This window comes from Leucopleurus acutus (genome assembly GCF_964270905.1).
Source record: "Leucopleurus acutus genome assembly, chromosome: 2".
NCBI lineage: Eukaryota > Metazoa > Chordata > Mammalia > Artiodactyla > Delphinidae > Leucopleurus > Leucopleurus acutus.
Window position 1 is genome coordinate 128,685,661 of NC_139143.1, and position 15,655 is coordinate 128,701,315.

General features: G+C 39.1%; 1 protein-coding gene across 1 annotated transcript in view; it reads left to right on the forward strand.

The window, feature by feature from the left end:
• ERICH3 (glutamate rich 3) overlaps positions 1 to 15,655 on the forward strand; it is a gene marked incomplete at both ends in the record, with an annotated part of 118,885 nt that overhangs the window by 20,842 nt on the left and 82,388 nt on the right. Inside the window, 1 exon segment of the mRNA XM_082859163.1 lies at positions 14,977 to 15,070. Within this exon segment, the coding sequence (XP_082715289.1) occupies positions 14,977 to 15,070 (94 nt within the window).

Consider the following 15,655-nt stretch of genomic DNA (forward strand, 5'->3'; position numbering starts at 1 on the left):
AACAACAAAGCCTGGATGACAGCACATCTGTTTACAACATGGTTTACTAAACATGTTAAGCCCACTGTTGAGACCTGCTCAGAAAAAAAGATTCCTTTCAAAATACAAGTGCTCATTGAGAATGCACCTGGTTACCCAAGAGCTCTGATGGAGATGTATGATAAGATTAATGTTGTTTTCATGCCTGCTAGCACAATATCCTTTCTGCAGCCCATGGATCAAGGAGTAATTTCAATTTTTAAGTCAATTATTTAAGAAATATATTTAAGAAATAAGATTCTTATTATTTGATAGGATTCACTATTCTAGACGTCATTAATAACATTTGTGATTCATGGGAAGAGTCAAAATATTAACATTAACAGAAGTTTGGAAGAAGTTGATTCCAACCCTCATGGATGACTCTGAGGGGTTCAAGACTTCAGTGGAAGTGTGGTGAAAATAGTAAGAGAACTAGAATTAGAAGTGGGGCCTGAAGATGTGACTGAATTGCTGAACTCTCATGGTAAAATTTTAATGGTTGAGGAGTTGTATCTTATGGATGAGCAAAGAAAGTGGTTTCTTGAGACTGAATCTACTCCTGGTGAAGGTGTTGTGGAGATTGTTGACAGTAAAGGATTTAGAATATTACATAAACTTAATTGATAAAGCAGTGACAAGGTTTGAGGGGATTGACTCCAATTCTGAAAGAAGTTCTCTGAGTAAAATGCTATCAAACAGCATTACATGCTGCAGAGAAATTGTTCATGAAAGAAAGAGTCAATTGATGTAAACTTCATTGTTGTCTTATTTTAAGAAACTGCCACAGCCAACAACCTTCAGCACCCACCACCCTGCAGTCAACAACAACATCAACGTCAACATCAAGGCAAGACCCTCCACTAGCAAAAAGATTACTCACTGAAGGCTCAGACTGTGGTTAGCACGTTTTTTTAGCAATAAGGTATTTTTTAATTAAGGTATTACTTTTTTTAATATAATGCTATTGCACACTTAATAGACTACAATTATGTCGTAAACATAACTTCTTTATGCACCAGGAAAGCAAAAAATTCATGTAACTCACTTTATTATGATATTTGCTTTATTGCCATAGTCGCCTTATTGTGATGATCTGGAACCAAACCCACAATATCTCTGAGGTATGCCTGTATTTCCTCTTGGTTTTAAATAATTTGAGGGCAGGGACTTTGTAACCTTACAACAGCCCGGGGCCTGTTACCTAATAAGCACTCTGTATTTGTTGCATAAAATAATTGTATGAAACACCTGCATGTCCGGCAGCTGGCATGCTGACCACCCTCCTCTCAGTTTTATCCTCTGGCCTTTGAAACACAGTGGAATCCTCCATGCTTCATATGGGGGTTCTGGAAGTGTGTGTATGTGTGTGTATGTGTGTGTGTGTGTGTGTGTGTGTGTATGTGTGTGTGCATGCAGGAGTATAGGGTAAAGACTGGGACCATGGTGCTTTCTCACCCCTGGGCCTTTGCATATATTCCCTTTTCCTAGAACAGTCAAGTTCCCTCACCCCCTCTTCACATGGCCTGGCATTTATTATGTTTCCTTCTACTGGCTCAGACTTCATTTCATTTCTGGTTTTTTGAATTGTCCCCCTACTCTCAAGTCTTGATGTACCTCCTCTGTGATCACAAAGCATGGTGTGTTTACCCCTTTCTGAGCACAGGCAAATGTATATATGGTTCATTTAAGGATAAAACTTTGCTAAACACTACAGTAGCGAATGATGCCGTGCACTGCACTAGGTGCTTTACTGGCTTTGTCTTATTTAATCTTTAATAGAAGCGCTATTATTTCCCCCCTTTTACAGATGAAGAAACTGAGGATAATGTGATTAAACAACTTGTTGAAACTTATAGAGTAAAAGTAACAATAGAAGACTTAAACTATCTCTCTGTTTCCAGAGGGTGGGGTGAGTGGACAACCCACTGGTAACATGGTCTCAAAAATGATTAGAAACAGCAGGACATTTTTAAAAGAACCAGCCCTTGTGAAACTAACTTAAACTTTGGTGGGCATAAACAACAGAAGTGTGATAGAAATTCTTCAGTACACTTTTAGTTTTTCCCCTCATGTGATATATCAAAAGTACATTTAGAAAACACAGCACTTTTTTGCCAAGTGCACAGCTGCTTGTGGACCTGCCCATAGGTGTTTGTTGATTATTCCCTGACAGGTCAGCCCCATACCTAGAGCTGTCTACCATGATTATCACTGACCCAGCAGAAGGGGTGAATATTAAATACGAGCATAAAACTAGCCTTGGAAAATATGGGCATCCAGAAGCACATAGAATCAAAGTTCAATATTCTTTTAGTGAATTTGAATTTTGTTTACAAGTAATTCGAATGAGAGTCACCATAGAAATTGTCAGATTAGATTATGAGAAGGGAAAAAAGAGGCTTCCCAAAGGTAATCAGCTATGACATCAAGGAGTGGCAGTATTGGTACTACTTGGTGATATTTTGCCTAAGCACTATTTACACTATTTACAATAGCCAGGACATGGAAGCCACCTAAGTGTCCATCGACAGATGAATGGATAAAGAAGATGTGGCACATATACACAATGGAATACTACTCAGGCATAAAAAGGAATGAAATTGAGTTATTTGTAGTGAGGTGGATGGACCTAGAGTCTGTCATACAGGGTGAAGTAAGTCAGAAAGAGAAAAACAAATACCATATGCTAACACATATATATGGAATCTAAAAAACAAAAAAAAAATTGGTTCTGAAGAACCTAGGGGCAGGACAGGAATAAAGACGCAAACATAGAGAATGGACTTGAGGACACAGGGAGGGGGGAAGGGTAAGCTGGGACGAAGTGAGAAAGTGGCATTGACATATATACACTACCAAACGTAAAATAGATAACTAGTGGGAAGCAGCCGCATAGCACAGGGAGATCAGCTTGGTGCTTTGTGACCACCTAGAGGGGTGGGATAGGGAGGGTGAGAGGGAGACACAAGAGGGAGTGGATATGGGGATATATGTATACGTATAGCTGATTCATTTTGTTATATAGCAGAAACTAACACACATTGTAAAGCAATTATAATCCAATAACGATGTTAAAAAAAAATCTGGTCATACCATTTCCCTGCTTAAAACCCTTCAGTACTGTCACAAAACCATCCAGTCCCAGGAGCATGGGGCACACCGTCTTACAGGCCCTTCCTTTGATTTTTAAACAATTTTCCTTTACTGAGCCAAAATATCCTCCCAGAATTTTCAATCATCATCTGTGATGGTCCTACCTTCTTAGCATCCTTTACAGGCTGATTGTTCACTTATCTGACGCCCTACATGCCTTTCGTTCCCCGGGCTGAGCTCCACTGGACAGTTGTGCCTCATAGAACATAGTTCAGTTTAGTGATTAAAGCAGAGCGGTCCCTCATTTGAATCCTGAATCTGCCTTTAACTAGTTGTGAGCTAGTTATCTAACTACTCTACATCTCAGTTTACTCATCTGTGAAGAGGGAGGATAACAGTACTTTGCAGGGTGGTTCTGAGAGTTAAAATACATAGTGCATGTTATAGAGAGAGTTTATGGTACACTACAAAAAAGAGAAATGATCAATAAATGCTAGTGATAAAAATGATTTGTTTCTGGAACTTTCCTGCTGGTCACCTTTCCTCCAAACAGCCTCATTCTCTCCCTTAATTTGGATATTATGTTTCTATTAATGAATATTTTTTAAGTGGCCACAATTTTTTTTGTTGTTGCTATTCAAAGATATAAAATTCTTAAGTCTCCAGAGAAGAGCTTGGAGGCTCAAATCAGTTCTTATAAGGAACTAGTCAACCTTAGTGTGTCTCAGGCCTGCCGATTCCTCATGCACTGTTTTCCTATTGCCTCATCTCTGAACATTGGAAAACTATCTTGCCAGCAGTCAGCATAGTTTGGAGACTAGTTTTGTTTTTACTAGTCACTCCAAACCATCATATTAAAGGCATAAATAAAACAATATGATGGTTCACATCTGGCTGCATCGTTAGAATAAACTGAGAGATTGTAAATCAATATTTAGCATAATTGCTGAGATATGGCAGGTTAGGATGCAAATAAAAAAGAATGAAGAATGTAATATAAAATCATTTATACAATATCAGTTCAGTCACCCTCTATAAAGTGGCAGGCAGCAGAGATTCATGGTTTAATTTTAGTTGGCAAAGAGTTTTCTTATAAGGGCTTGGAAAATAATTGACCCTTATGTCAATTGCTCTTCTGTATTGGTCGTTCTTCAAGTTTCCTCAAAAGGTTTTTTTCCTGTCTCCCTGGGAACTTTTTCTTCTAATGCAATTTTGTAGCACACTGCAAAGGCACTTATTTGACAAAACCAAAACAACAAAACTAACATTGTCAGCAATGTGTGCTCATCCACACTGAGCATTCTGCATTAAAAAAAAAAAGTCCAAATATATAAAGCATGCTTTTGGGTCTGTTTTGTTATAGATTATTTTCAGTTATTATCCTGAAGCAGAAGAAATGTGATTCTTACACAGGGATTTTTTTTAAAAAGGTTATAGGTCAAGGAATTGGACCAATATGTTTTGTTTTTATTAACTGATTAATCATTCATTCAACCAGTTTTGGCTGAGTGTTTACTGTGGGCATGGCTCCATTCTACAACTTGTGAGAAGCATACAGGAAAGAATCTTATATGAATCTAAAGGGAGTGATTAAACATGGGTGAAAGAAATTCTGGTGGAAGGTAGAAAGACAAGGACCCTAGGAAAGGGATAGGGACAATTTTATGGGAACTCCTGTGACATTCTGCATTTTCTTTTTGAGGACTTTGATCTGAGTTTACTGATGAATCATGCCTACTTCTAGAACCTCAGTTTCCTGAATATAAAATGAGGGAGTTGACTAGACCTTTTCACATATGAATTTCTATAATCCAATGATGTAACAGCTCCAGGTAAATCTATTTCCAGGCCAGGAAACATAGATCATCCACTTCAGGAAGCAGTCACAGCATTTTACTTCATGGTGATAATAATTGTAAAGAGAAGAAGATTGAATTCTCCAGGGTCAGGCATCTTTTAAGGGGTAGAGTTAGAATTTGACCTCAAGCCTTCTGGCTCTAAATCTCATCCTTTTCTTTTACTTTGGGCAGGAAGTATTAGAGATTTATTTGCCTTAAATAATTACAGGAAAATCATTGCGCCTCTTAAGAGTTGAGGTGTCTGGTCACATATTTCTTAAGTTTTCTCACTCTTAAATATCAGACATGCAGTTTTTAATGATAAAAAGCTTTTTCTGGTTATTAGTGTTGCTTTCAGATATTTTATTTGAGGAAGTTGTTTCAATTTAGATTTTATTAACTTCTTTGCTAAGACTCTTACTGAGATTCAAAATCTTCAACTTGGGTGGCTTGAGTTTCTTCGTAGAGCGGGAATTTGGTGGATTCTTGCAAATCTTTTCTGATGGACAGTAAGAGAGGTGTTTGTGTTGGTGGATGGAGCTCCATTCCTCATGAACTGTAGCATGAAAGCAATCAAGCCGCAGTATCCTGTGATTTGTTTAACTTACTTTCCCAGTACAAGCACTTAATATGTGAGTTGCAGAAACATTTTATCTGCCTGGAAGCCTGCCTTAGCAGTGGAAATTTGATATAGACCCTCTTTGGACACTATCAAACTCTACAAATTGCAGATTTCGTAACCTCTGAAATGCAAAGCACCTCTTCATTCGGCTTCTCATCCTTAGTAATAAAACTGTGCTCATTCACCTAAGTCTCACTTGATTCTGTTAAGCATAAAATAGTGTAATCAGTTTTTCCAGATTGGTAGGTGAGTTGAACCTTTCCATTTGTGGCAATGTAAAGAGATATCTTGCATAACATTTCTTAAAATGCTGCTGAAAAATGTCAGTGTATTTGTGGGAGTCCTTATGTTTTTTTTTTTTTATTAGGGATAGGAAACAGTTGAATAAGAATATGAGCCCCTTTGGTCAAATACTACATACAAAAGATGAATTTCTGGATTAAAAGGATGTAAAGCATACATGTGGCTCATATAATGAATCATTTGATTTATCCCATGTGATATATCTTGCCACTTATTTTTAAATTTAGTCATTGGTGTGCTGGTGAACTGGCTTTTCAGAAAGAAAAAAGCCCTGATTTGTAGTGTTTTCCAATTTCTGTGGTGTAAATACTCCCAAGCTGGCCAATTTCAAGCTGAGAATGGCTTGCAAAATTCCTGAACATTTTAACAATTGTCTTATGAGAGCCAGTATAGGCAAGCTCCAAAACACCACTGTGAGTGCTTTTTAAGTATACTTTTATATGCTTTCTAATTGTTTTATGCATAAAATCCTTTTCTCTAACCTCATTTTGAGACTTTTAATGGTGGGGACCCTTCCATATTCTTCTATATCCCTTCTTTTTTCTCTTTCCCAGGTGTGTCTAAATATGTGTAGTAGTAAACAAGCGTGGAAATCTATTTCATTAATACTAAATGATTTTTTTCACGTTTCGCATTACTAAAATCATTTGCAGGTTACAGTCAATGGTATGTCATAGTATAATTGGTAAAACTTTCTTCTTTCTTAGTGTTCTATATAATAATTACTTGAATTTAATGAAATGTGTTAAGTGCTGAATAGATGGTGTTTGACATGAATATAATTATGTCCTATGGGATAATCTGTCTTTTAACAAATTAGATTCACCTAAAGCAAGTTACTTCTCTATTATTATCCTTATGAGAAAAAAATGTAAATTGTTTGAAATGTTCCTTGGTGTACTTCTTGTCCTTTTGTCTTAGTGCTTACATGTGGCATATCAAAATTAGATCAGCAAAGTAGGTCCCAACTTGTTTTGTACATCCTGGTGTGGCTCCAAGAACTGCCTTTTCTACCTGGGAAGTGTACTTTTTGAAAGTGGGGATCATTGGCATGATAAATCACTGGACAGTATACATCATAGCCCAAACGCCATCACATTCAGTGTCCAGTGTTTCTGCTTCCTGACATTTGGATACAGAAAGACCTTGTGATAGGCAGGATAATGGCCTCTAAATGATGTCCATGTCTTAATCCTCAGGACATGTGAATATGTTGCTTTACATGGCAAGGGAGGGATTAAGGTTGCAGATGGAATTAAGGTTGCTTAGCAGCTGATCTTAAAATAAGAAGATTATTCTGGATTAATCTGGGTGGACCCAATGTAAGTAAGCACAAATGTCCCTAAATGGGAAAGAGGGAGGTAGAGGAACCAGAATCAAAGAGATGGCATCATGAGAAATTCTTGACTGGCTTTGGCAATGGAAGGGGGCCAGGAGCCAAGGAATGTAGGCAGAGAATGTGGGCAGCCTCTAGAATGTGGAAAAGGAAAGAAAAAGAATCCTCTCTCAGAGCCTCCAGAAGGAATGCAGCCTTGCCGACACCTTAATTTTAACCTAGTGAGACCTGTATGAGACTTCTGACATCCAGAACTATAATAAATTTGTGTTGTTTCCAAGCTACTAGCGTGTGATAGTTTTGTACAGAGCAATAATAAATGAATACAAATTTCATTAATTCAGATGGGCTAAGTCACAAGAATTTGAGCTAAATAAAACTGGTTGTGTTAAAAACATTCTTTATGTTCTCTCTGAACAAGTGTACCAGGTAATTTGTAGTATAAAGTAGATTGCAGAAATATATATATTTAAGAGAGTAAGATGATTTAAAGATTTCAGTACATTGTTTTTATGCTAATGATATGGCTAATTATAAATGACAGGTATGTATTTGCTAATTTTCATCTGAAGAATTTTTATTTAAAGTTTTCTTATCTCTGTACTAGAAACTGATGGAATTATATCTCTGTGAATATTTAATGATTCACAATTTTTCATTATTATACTTAGCATCCTGGTCCCCACCTTAGCAAGCCCTTATAAGTGTGTTTCACTGTGATTTGGTGTATGTTATCAGGAACAAGATTTAGGTTACATAATCTTTGGCAAGTGACTTAACCTAAGTCTTGTTTTCCTCATCTACAAAATGGAGACAGTTATGCCTTCTGTTATGGTCTCATGTTTGTATACTCCTCAAATTCATATGTTGAATTCACAATCCCCAATATGATGCTATTTGGAAATGGGGCTTTCGGGAAATAGGTCATGAGGATGGAGCCCTTGTGATGGGATTAGTGCCCTTATAAGAAGAGACATCAGAGAGCTTACCACTCTCTTTCTCTCTGCCATGTGAACAAATGAGAAGATGTGGCCATCTATACACTAGGAAGAGGGCCTTCAACAAGAATCCGACCATGCTGTCCCCCTGATCCCGGACTTCCAGGTTCCAGGACTGTGAGAAATGAACGTCTGTTGTTTAAGCCACCCAGTCTATTTCTGTTACAAAGCGTGAATAGACTAAGATAGAAATTGGTACCAAGAAGTGGGGTGCTGCCATAACAAATACCTAGAAATGTAGAAGCAGCTTTGGAACTGGTAATAGGTAGAGGCTGGAAAAGTTGTGAGATGCAAAACCTTTTTTCTCCAGCTTTATAGAGATATAATTGACATATAACATTGTGTAAGTTTAAGGTATACAAGGTAATGATTTGATACACATATATATTGCAAAATGATTTCGGCAGTAAGTTTAGTTAATGCTACCACAGCCTCAAATAATTACCAATTTTTTTGTGGTGAGATCATTTAAGATCTATGTTCTTAGCAGCATTCAAGTGTGCAGTACAGTGTTGTTAACTGAAGTCACCATGCTGTGCATTAGATTCCCAGAACTTATTCATCTTATAATCAGAAGTTTGTACTCTTTGATCAACATCTCCCTATTTCTCCCACCTTTGAGCCCCTGGCAGCCACCAATCTATTGTGTTTATATGTTTGGATTTTTTAGGTTCCACATATAAGTGAGATCATACAGTGTTCGTCTTTCACAATCTGACTTATTTTACTTAGCAGAATGCCTTCAAGTTCTGTTCATGTCACAAATGGCAGGATTTCCTTATTTTTTATGGCTGAATAATATTCAAGTGTATGTGTGTGTGTGTGTGTATGTGTGTGTATCACACTTTCTTTATCCATTTATCTGTTGATGGATACTTATGTTGTTTCCATGTCTTGATTGTGAATAATGCTGCAATGAACATGGGGGTGCAGATACCTTTCTGAGACAGTAATTTTATTTCCTATATATATGTACCCAGAAGTGGGTTGCTGGATCATATGGGAGTTCCATTTTTAATTTTTTGAGAAACCTCCATACTGTTTTCCATAGTGGCTACACCAATTTAAATTCCCACCAATGGTGCATAAGGATTTCCTTCGCTCCACATCCTTGGCAAAACATGTTATCTCTTGTCTTTTTGATAATAATTATCCTAACAGGTGTGAGGTAATATTTCATTGTGGTTTTGATTTACATCTTCCTGATGGCTAATGATGCTGAACAAATTTTCATGCACCTGTTGACCATTTGTATGCCTTCTTTGGAAAAATATCTATTCAGATTTTCTACCCATTTTCTAATCTGATTATTTAGGTTTTTGTTTTTGCTATTGAGTTGTATGAATTCTTTATATATTTTGGATATTAACCACTTATCAGATATATGGTTTGAAAATATTTTCTCCTGAAGGAACTTTTAAGGTGATTCTGAAAAGGGAGCTGGAGAGGAAGCATCCATCTTCTTACACAGCACATCATGTACAGAACATTGGTAGAAATATGGATGGTAAAGGCCATTCTGATGGAGTCTCAGACAGAAATGAGGAATATGTTATTGGAAACTGGAGGAAAGGTGATCCTTGTTGTAAAGTGGCAAATAACTTGGCTGAATTGTGTGAGTGTTCAAGTGTCTTGTGGAAGGCAGAACAATCGAGGCATAGACAGGGAAGTTAAGTCACGTGCTCCCGGTTATGGAGCCAGTAATGGTGGAGCCAGGATTGGACTGGAGCTGGAGTCTTGACCACTACATCCCTCTCCCTCCACACAAGTAAACAGTGTGGGGTCCAGCATGCTGGGAGAGAAGGTTGGGGTTCAAGAGATTCTTCTATCAGTATGGTCCAGGAGACCTTACCTTCAGCATGTTTTCCTTGGACTCACTCATGTTGAGCAATAATCTTGTTTTGGAGCTTTTCCATCTTAGGAAGATGGAAAAGCTGTGACAGTTAGATATTACTCACATTCCAGAGGCCTGAAAGCAAACGAATGAGACTACGTATGTGGAAGAGCTTTGTAATCTGCAGAATGGGATAGAGATACTATACTCCTTCCCCAGCTGAAGGCGCGGTGTCTGACATGGGGACACTCAGTAACTATTTGTGAAAGAATTAACCTATGACACAGGAAGAAATCAAGTACACACACACACACACACACACACACACACATACACACTGTATGTGCATGCATACCTCCCCACTGAATTGGGAGCACTGTCAATGTAGTGTCTGTGCCATCTCTGGATCCCTGGTGCTGGACAGAATGCCTTGAGAATAGTATACAATAAAGGTTTTCTGATTAATATGATAGTGCCTTTCCTGTTAGTCTGGGTTTCTATGGAATACTCTTTCTCTCTTTGGGGGCAAATGGAGGGCTTGATAGGAATTGACCTTATTAGTTCAGAGCCCCAATTACGTCATCTACATGGTGGGCAGCAGGGGTTCAGGGGTCAAGCGTTGAAAGGCTATAGCTGGGAAGGCGGCTCTCCCAGTGATTCAGCAGCTGCTCCTTAATACTCAGGCACTGCAGGGACAGGGAGGTGTGTATTGAAGTGGGGGAAATGGTAACCATCATAGAGATAGGGTTGCTTTGTTTCCTGGGAGACAGTGTTTTCCAGCGCGTTGAACCGGAAAGGAGGTCTTTCTCTACCCAGTGAACAGGGGTTGGTAAATAGTCTTGTCCGTCATATAAAGAAGCCAGCGAGTCAGGCTGGTCTGGCCAGTTAGTTATGGGCCTTTGTGTGAACAGCATGGCTTTTGAGTGATGTGGTCACAGTGGCCGGGTGGTCGCTGTGACCAATGTGGTTGTTGATATTGTGGATTGGAACAGGAGAGGATCACAGGACTGAGGCAGCATGACCACGAAGTCCAGCTTTGGCAACAGATGCAGGCAGTAACTTACAAGGGGAGTAGAATACTCAAGGTGCAACACAACCCAAAGCCCAGGTGAGGTGACCTCATCTGGCCCAGGGTTGTGCTGAGTGCAAGGAAGAAATGTGCGTGGTGAGGAGAAACAGTAGCAGTGAGTGGAGAGGAAAGGCAGAAAGATGAGAAGAGCTCTACTAAATCAAAGTGTGGCTGGGTCAGTAAAGCTCTTGTAATTGAGTACGTGCAAAGGGAGGCTGCAAACCCATACCAAGCACCCTTGAAGAGGAGCAGAGTGGGAAGGCTGTAACAGATCATGGTTGTGACCGAGCCACAGGATTATTACTCTCTCCCTGTGAAGGAAGCTTGTTGGTCAGAATGAGGTTGACATTTATATGTAGACTGTGGAAACGTTTGCATTAGCTGCTGTCTCAGTTTGTTCAGGATGCTATACAGAATGCCATAAACTGGGTGGCTTAAACCACAGAAATTTATTTCGTACAGGTCTGGAGTCTGGTAAGTTCAAGATCAAGGCACCAGCAAATTCAGTGTCTGGTGAGAACTCGCTTCCTGATTCACAGATGGCCATTTTCTTCCTGTGTCCTCACATGGTGGAAGGGACAAGGGAGCTTTCTGGAGTCTCTTTTATAGGGTGCTGATCCCATTCATGAGGGCTCTAGCCTCATGACCTAGTCACCTCCTGAAAGCCCCATCTCCTAATACCATCACATGGGGGGATAGGGTTTCAACCTATGAATTTTGGGGGGAAACATATATTCAGTCCATAATAACCATTTTACTAAACCTGTATATAATTTAGTATAGTTTCTTGTTAGCAAACAATTCATTTATCTAAAGTTTCAGTTAAAAAAATTAAGGCATTGCCTGAAAAAGAAATGGCTGATCCTGGGGAGACCCAGCTGGTTATTATTCATAGTCATGGAAAAAGATGCTTTAAAAATGGCGTCCCAGGGCTTCCCTGGTGGCGCAGTGGTTGCGAGTCCGCCTGCCGATGCAGGGGACACGGGTTCGTGCCCCGGTCCGGGAAGATCCCATATGCCGCGGAGCGGCTGGGCCCGTGAGCCATGGCCGCTGAGCGTGCGCGTCCGGAGCCTGTGCTCCGCAACGGGAGAGGCCACAACAGTGAAAGGCCCGCGTACCGCTAAGAAAGAAAAAAAAAAAAAAAAAAAAAAAAAAAAAATGGCGTCCCAACCAGGGACCTTCATTCTTTCCTAAACAGGAAGAGGTGAGAAAATCATTGTGTGCAAGGATTTCAACTCACCTGGACCTATTCCACTTGTCAGTAAGACTGGAGGGGCATCACACACACAGACTCATTCAATAGGAGCCTGAGAGAGCAGAATTAGAATGAGGTAGTGCCAAAGCTGGCTAAGCTTTGTTATTAAGACCTAAATATTAGAAGTGTTTCAAAGTCTGAATTAAAAGAATGGGATATTTTACAGTCAACAGGGAAGTGGAGGTCCACGTTATCTTAACATTTTGACCCTACTACATTTAATCAGGGTTTTAGCACTCATAGCTATTCCAAAACTATTGATTTTTTAAAATGTGAGCCTGAAAAACAGACAAAAGACTATATATGATATCAGTCTAATGATTTATCTTAAGAATCTGTGAACTGTGGAATCATGATTGTTAGGACTGAGAGACACCTGCTCACCTTTCTGAAATGAGTTGCTGAAAAGGTATTCTGAGATTCAGAAAGGGTAAGGGATACAACGTTGACCTTTTGGAGACAGGAAACCTTTGATGAACTATAGGACACCAAGACAGTTCATTTAAAAGATGGTTTCAAAGCATTATCCGGGGCTGGTTTTGTATGTGCATTACTGAAGCTCTCAGGTTGTCTTTTTACGTAAACCCAGTGAAATAATGGTTTCTGCAGCTGTTCATGGGTCTGCAACTCTCATGTGGCACCTTGGCTTCTGGGCTTTGTAACTGCTTTTCAGTCTCTTTTGTGGACAAAATTAAACTTTCCTTACCATTTGACAGCATGGAACTTTCCTGAGATGGGCATTAAGGAGAAAAGAGACAGGAAAAGGCCACCAATACCATCTCCATGTAATTAAGGCAGTGCAAATAGCTAAATAAAATTGTTGCTAATGATATTTACTCGATTCTATGAGTCCCTGTTCTTGTTTCAGAATAAGTTAGGGATCAGCTGCTCATGAAATGTATAGATTATAAATCTTTGTGGCGGGTAATAGGGTGTGCATTTGTTTTAGGACAACTTTATGTTAGGACCACGTTTAGGCTTGCGTGTTTTCTTTCTGTCCCTCTGTCTCTTTGTGTCTCTCTATATACACACACTCACATTTATATGTGTATGTGTGTGTATATATATATTTATATATACACACACACACACGGATGCACATGCATGCATGCATGTATACATACATGTATATGTATATGTGTGCCTGCTTTCGTAAGATAATAATTAATGAGGGATAGGTTAAAACTTAGAAAAAGTAGTTTCAAACTTTGTTTTATAGCCTTATATTGACCATGTAACCAAGGAACCAATTTGTCCTCTTTTAAATGAAAGACCGTAAAAATCAGCAGTAATCTATGAACTTTTTTTTTTTTGGTTCTGGATGTGGAATTAATGAAATTGTCTGTATATATATGTGGAAGTTAACACTTCTAAACGCTGAGCTGAAGCTTAGTTTGAAATTTATACCAATAAGAATGAGTCCCAAACAAAACTGTATCTTCATGTGTTGAACACATCGTTATTCAGGTACATAATAAATAAGTAAGGATGCGGAGAATAATGCGCCATCCTGGCCTTCAAATCTAGCAGAGGTATTGGAGGAGGTCATTGAAAGGATGTGACTGCCTCAAGCCGGACCTGGGCAATCAGAGGCTCCTTACCCTCTCCCCTGTCCTTGGAATGCATACATTCTGCCCGCCATTCCCACAGTGGGGACCATTTTCAAGGGTGCAGACTTAAGAGAGCAATATGTTGTGGAGGTCATCGAGACCTTGTACATGATTGAACCCAGTTAAGGCCTCTATATAAACTTTTAAGATTCTCATGGGCAGGTGCGGAGAGCAACTCATCTTGCAGCTGCCCAAGACAAGCCTCTTAAGGAAGTTCCTTTGCTTATTAATCCTGCCACTTACCAATCTGGAGTGGCTGCCTTTTTTTTTCACTCTTCCCTTGCCCTCTCTATGTGTGTGCCAGTTTGCAAACCAACAGGAGTAGACTAAGAAATAAGCAGTAACATATCGTGGATGTGTAATGGAACACAAGGTCTTAGAGGAACAGAGGGGAGGGTAACACAGCATACCCAGTTTGTATCAGGGGATGTTTCTTGGGAGAAGAGATGCTTGTGCATCACAGATGTTCTCCATTAGCTAATATCTGCTGAGGGAAAGGACTTCCCAGTAGTGGTACTGTACATCGTGTCCTGAAGACAGGAGAGAATATGTTTAGGGAGCGCAAGGAAGTTTGAGTGACTAGAATTTAGGGTGTGTAACCAGAGGCTGAAGGGTCCTCTGAGGAAGCCCCTACTTTTCCATCAGGCTTCTTCCACGAAGACTTTCTTGACAACTGGAGTTGGTGGCCTCCTTCTCTGTGTCCCCATGATTTTTTGCATGTTTCTATTATTGGATTTTTCATAACCAACTTAATTGTTCATGTCTGATTTCCGTACTTGTCTGTGGGATAAAACAGCATCAGGGCTGTCTCTCAGTCCTTATCATCAAACCTAGAAAACAGTAGGTGCTCAATACTTGTTTTTTAAACACATACGTAAATGACTGGCTGGCTGGATGAATGAATGATTATGCACAGTTTGGGGATGAGAGTCAAGAATTGCCTTGGTTATCAAGCAACACTTCATAAAACCTTAATGGTTTCATTTTTCTGTTCCAGATTACTTGCAGCATATAATAGTCTTACGGATAAACACCTGGCTGGATATTTTAACAATACAAGGATAAGGCGGCATCTCTTGAGATCAGGGCTGGTAAGATTTGGTCTCATTTCTACCTGCCCTCTTGTTTCATTAAATCCAATAATTCCCTATCTTTTCTGGTTTCCTCTTTGAGCTTATCGGTGACATCTTTTCCCTTCCCTCATTTTAGAAAAATTACTTCCTTTCCAAAGCTCTGATTTATATATTTGAGGCTGTGTTTCAAAAGATAGGAAGAGAGGTCATGATGGCTGCTAAGGCAACTTATAAATTATTGAGGAAAATCCCTATGAGTTTTCAACAGCATATGTCATTTGTTTATTTACCCACTCATTTATTCAACCCATATTTATTGAACATATTGTATAAACCAGGAACTGTTAGGGAGTAAGGATAGAAAAGACTTTACTGTCTTCAGAAAAAAAATATTGTTTTTAATAATCACAGGATACGGTGTGGAAGACATGAACAGTTCAAAATTTTCCTTTAAATTTTTAAAAACTCTTTCATTTCATGTGATGGTTTATTGATACATTAGTGTCTTTCGTTAGCTTCAAAACTATCATTTCCAGAAAATTTCCAGTTCTCTAAATGTCTATAATGTAAAACCTTTAAAAAACACTGTAGTTTTCCATTCAA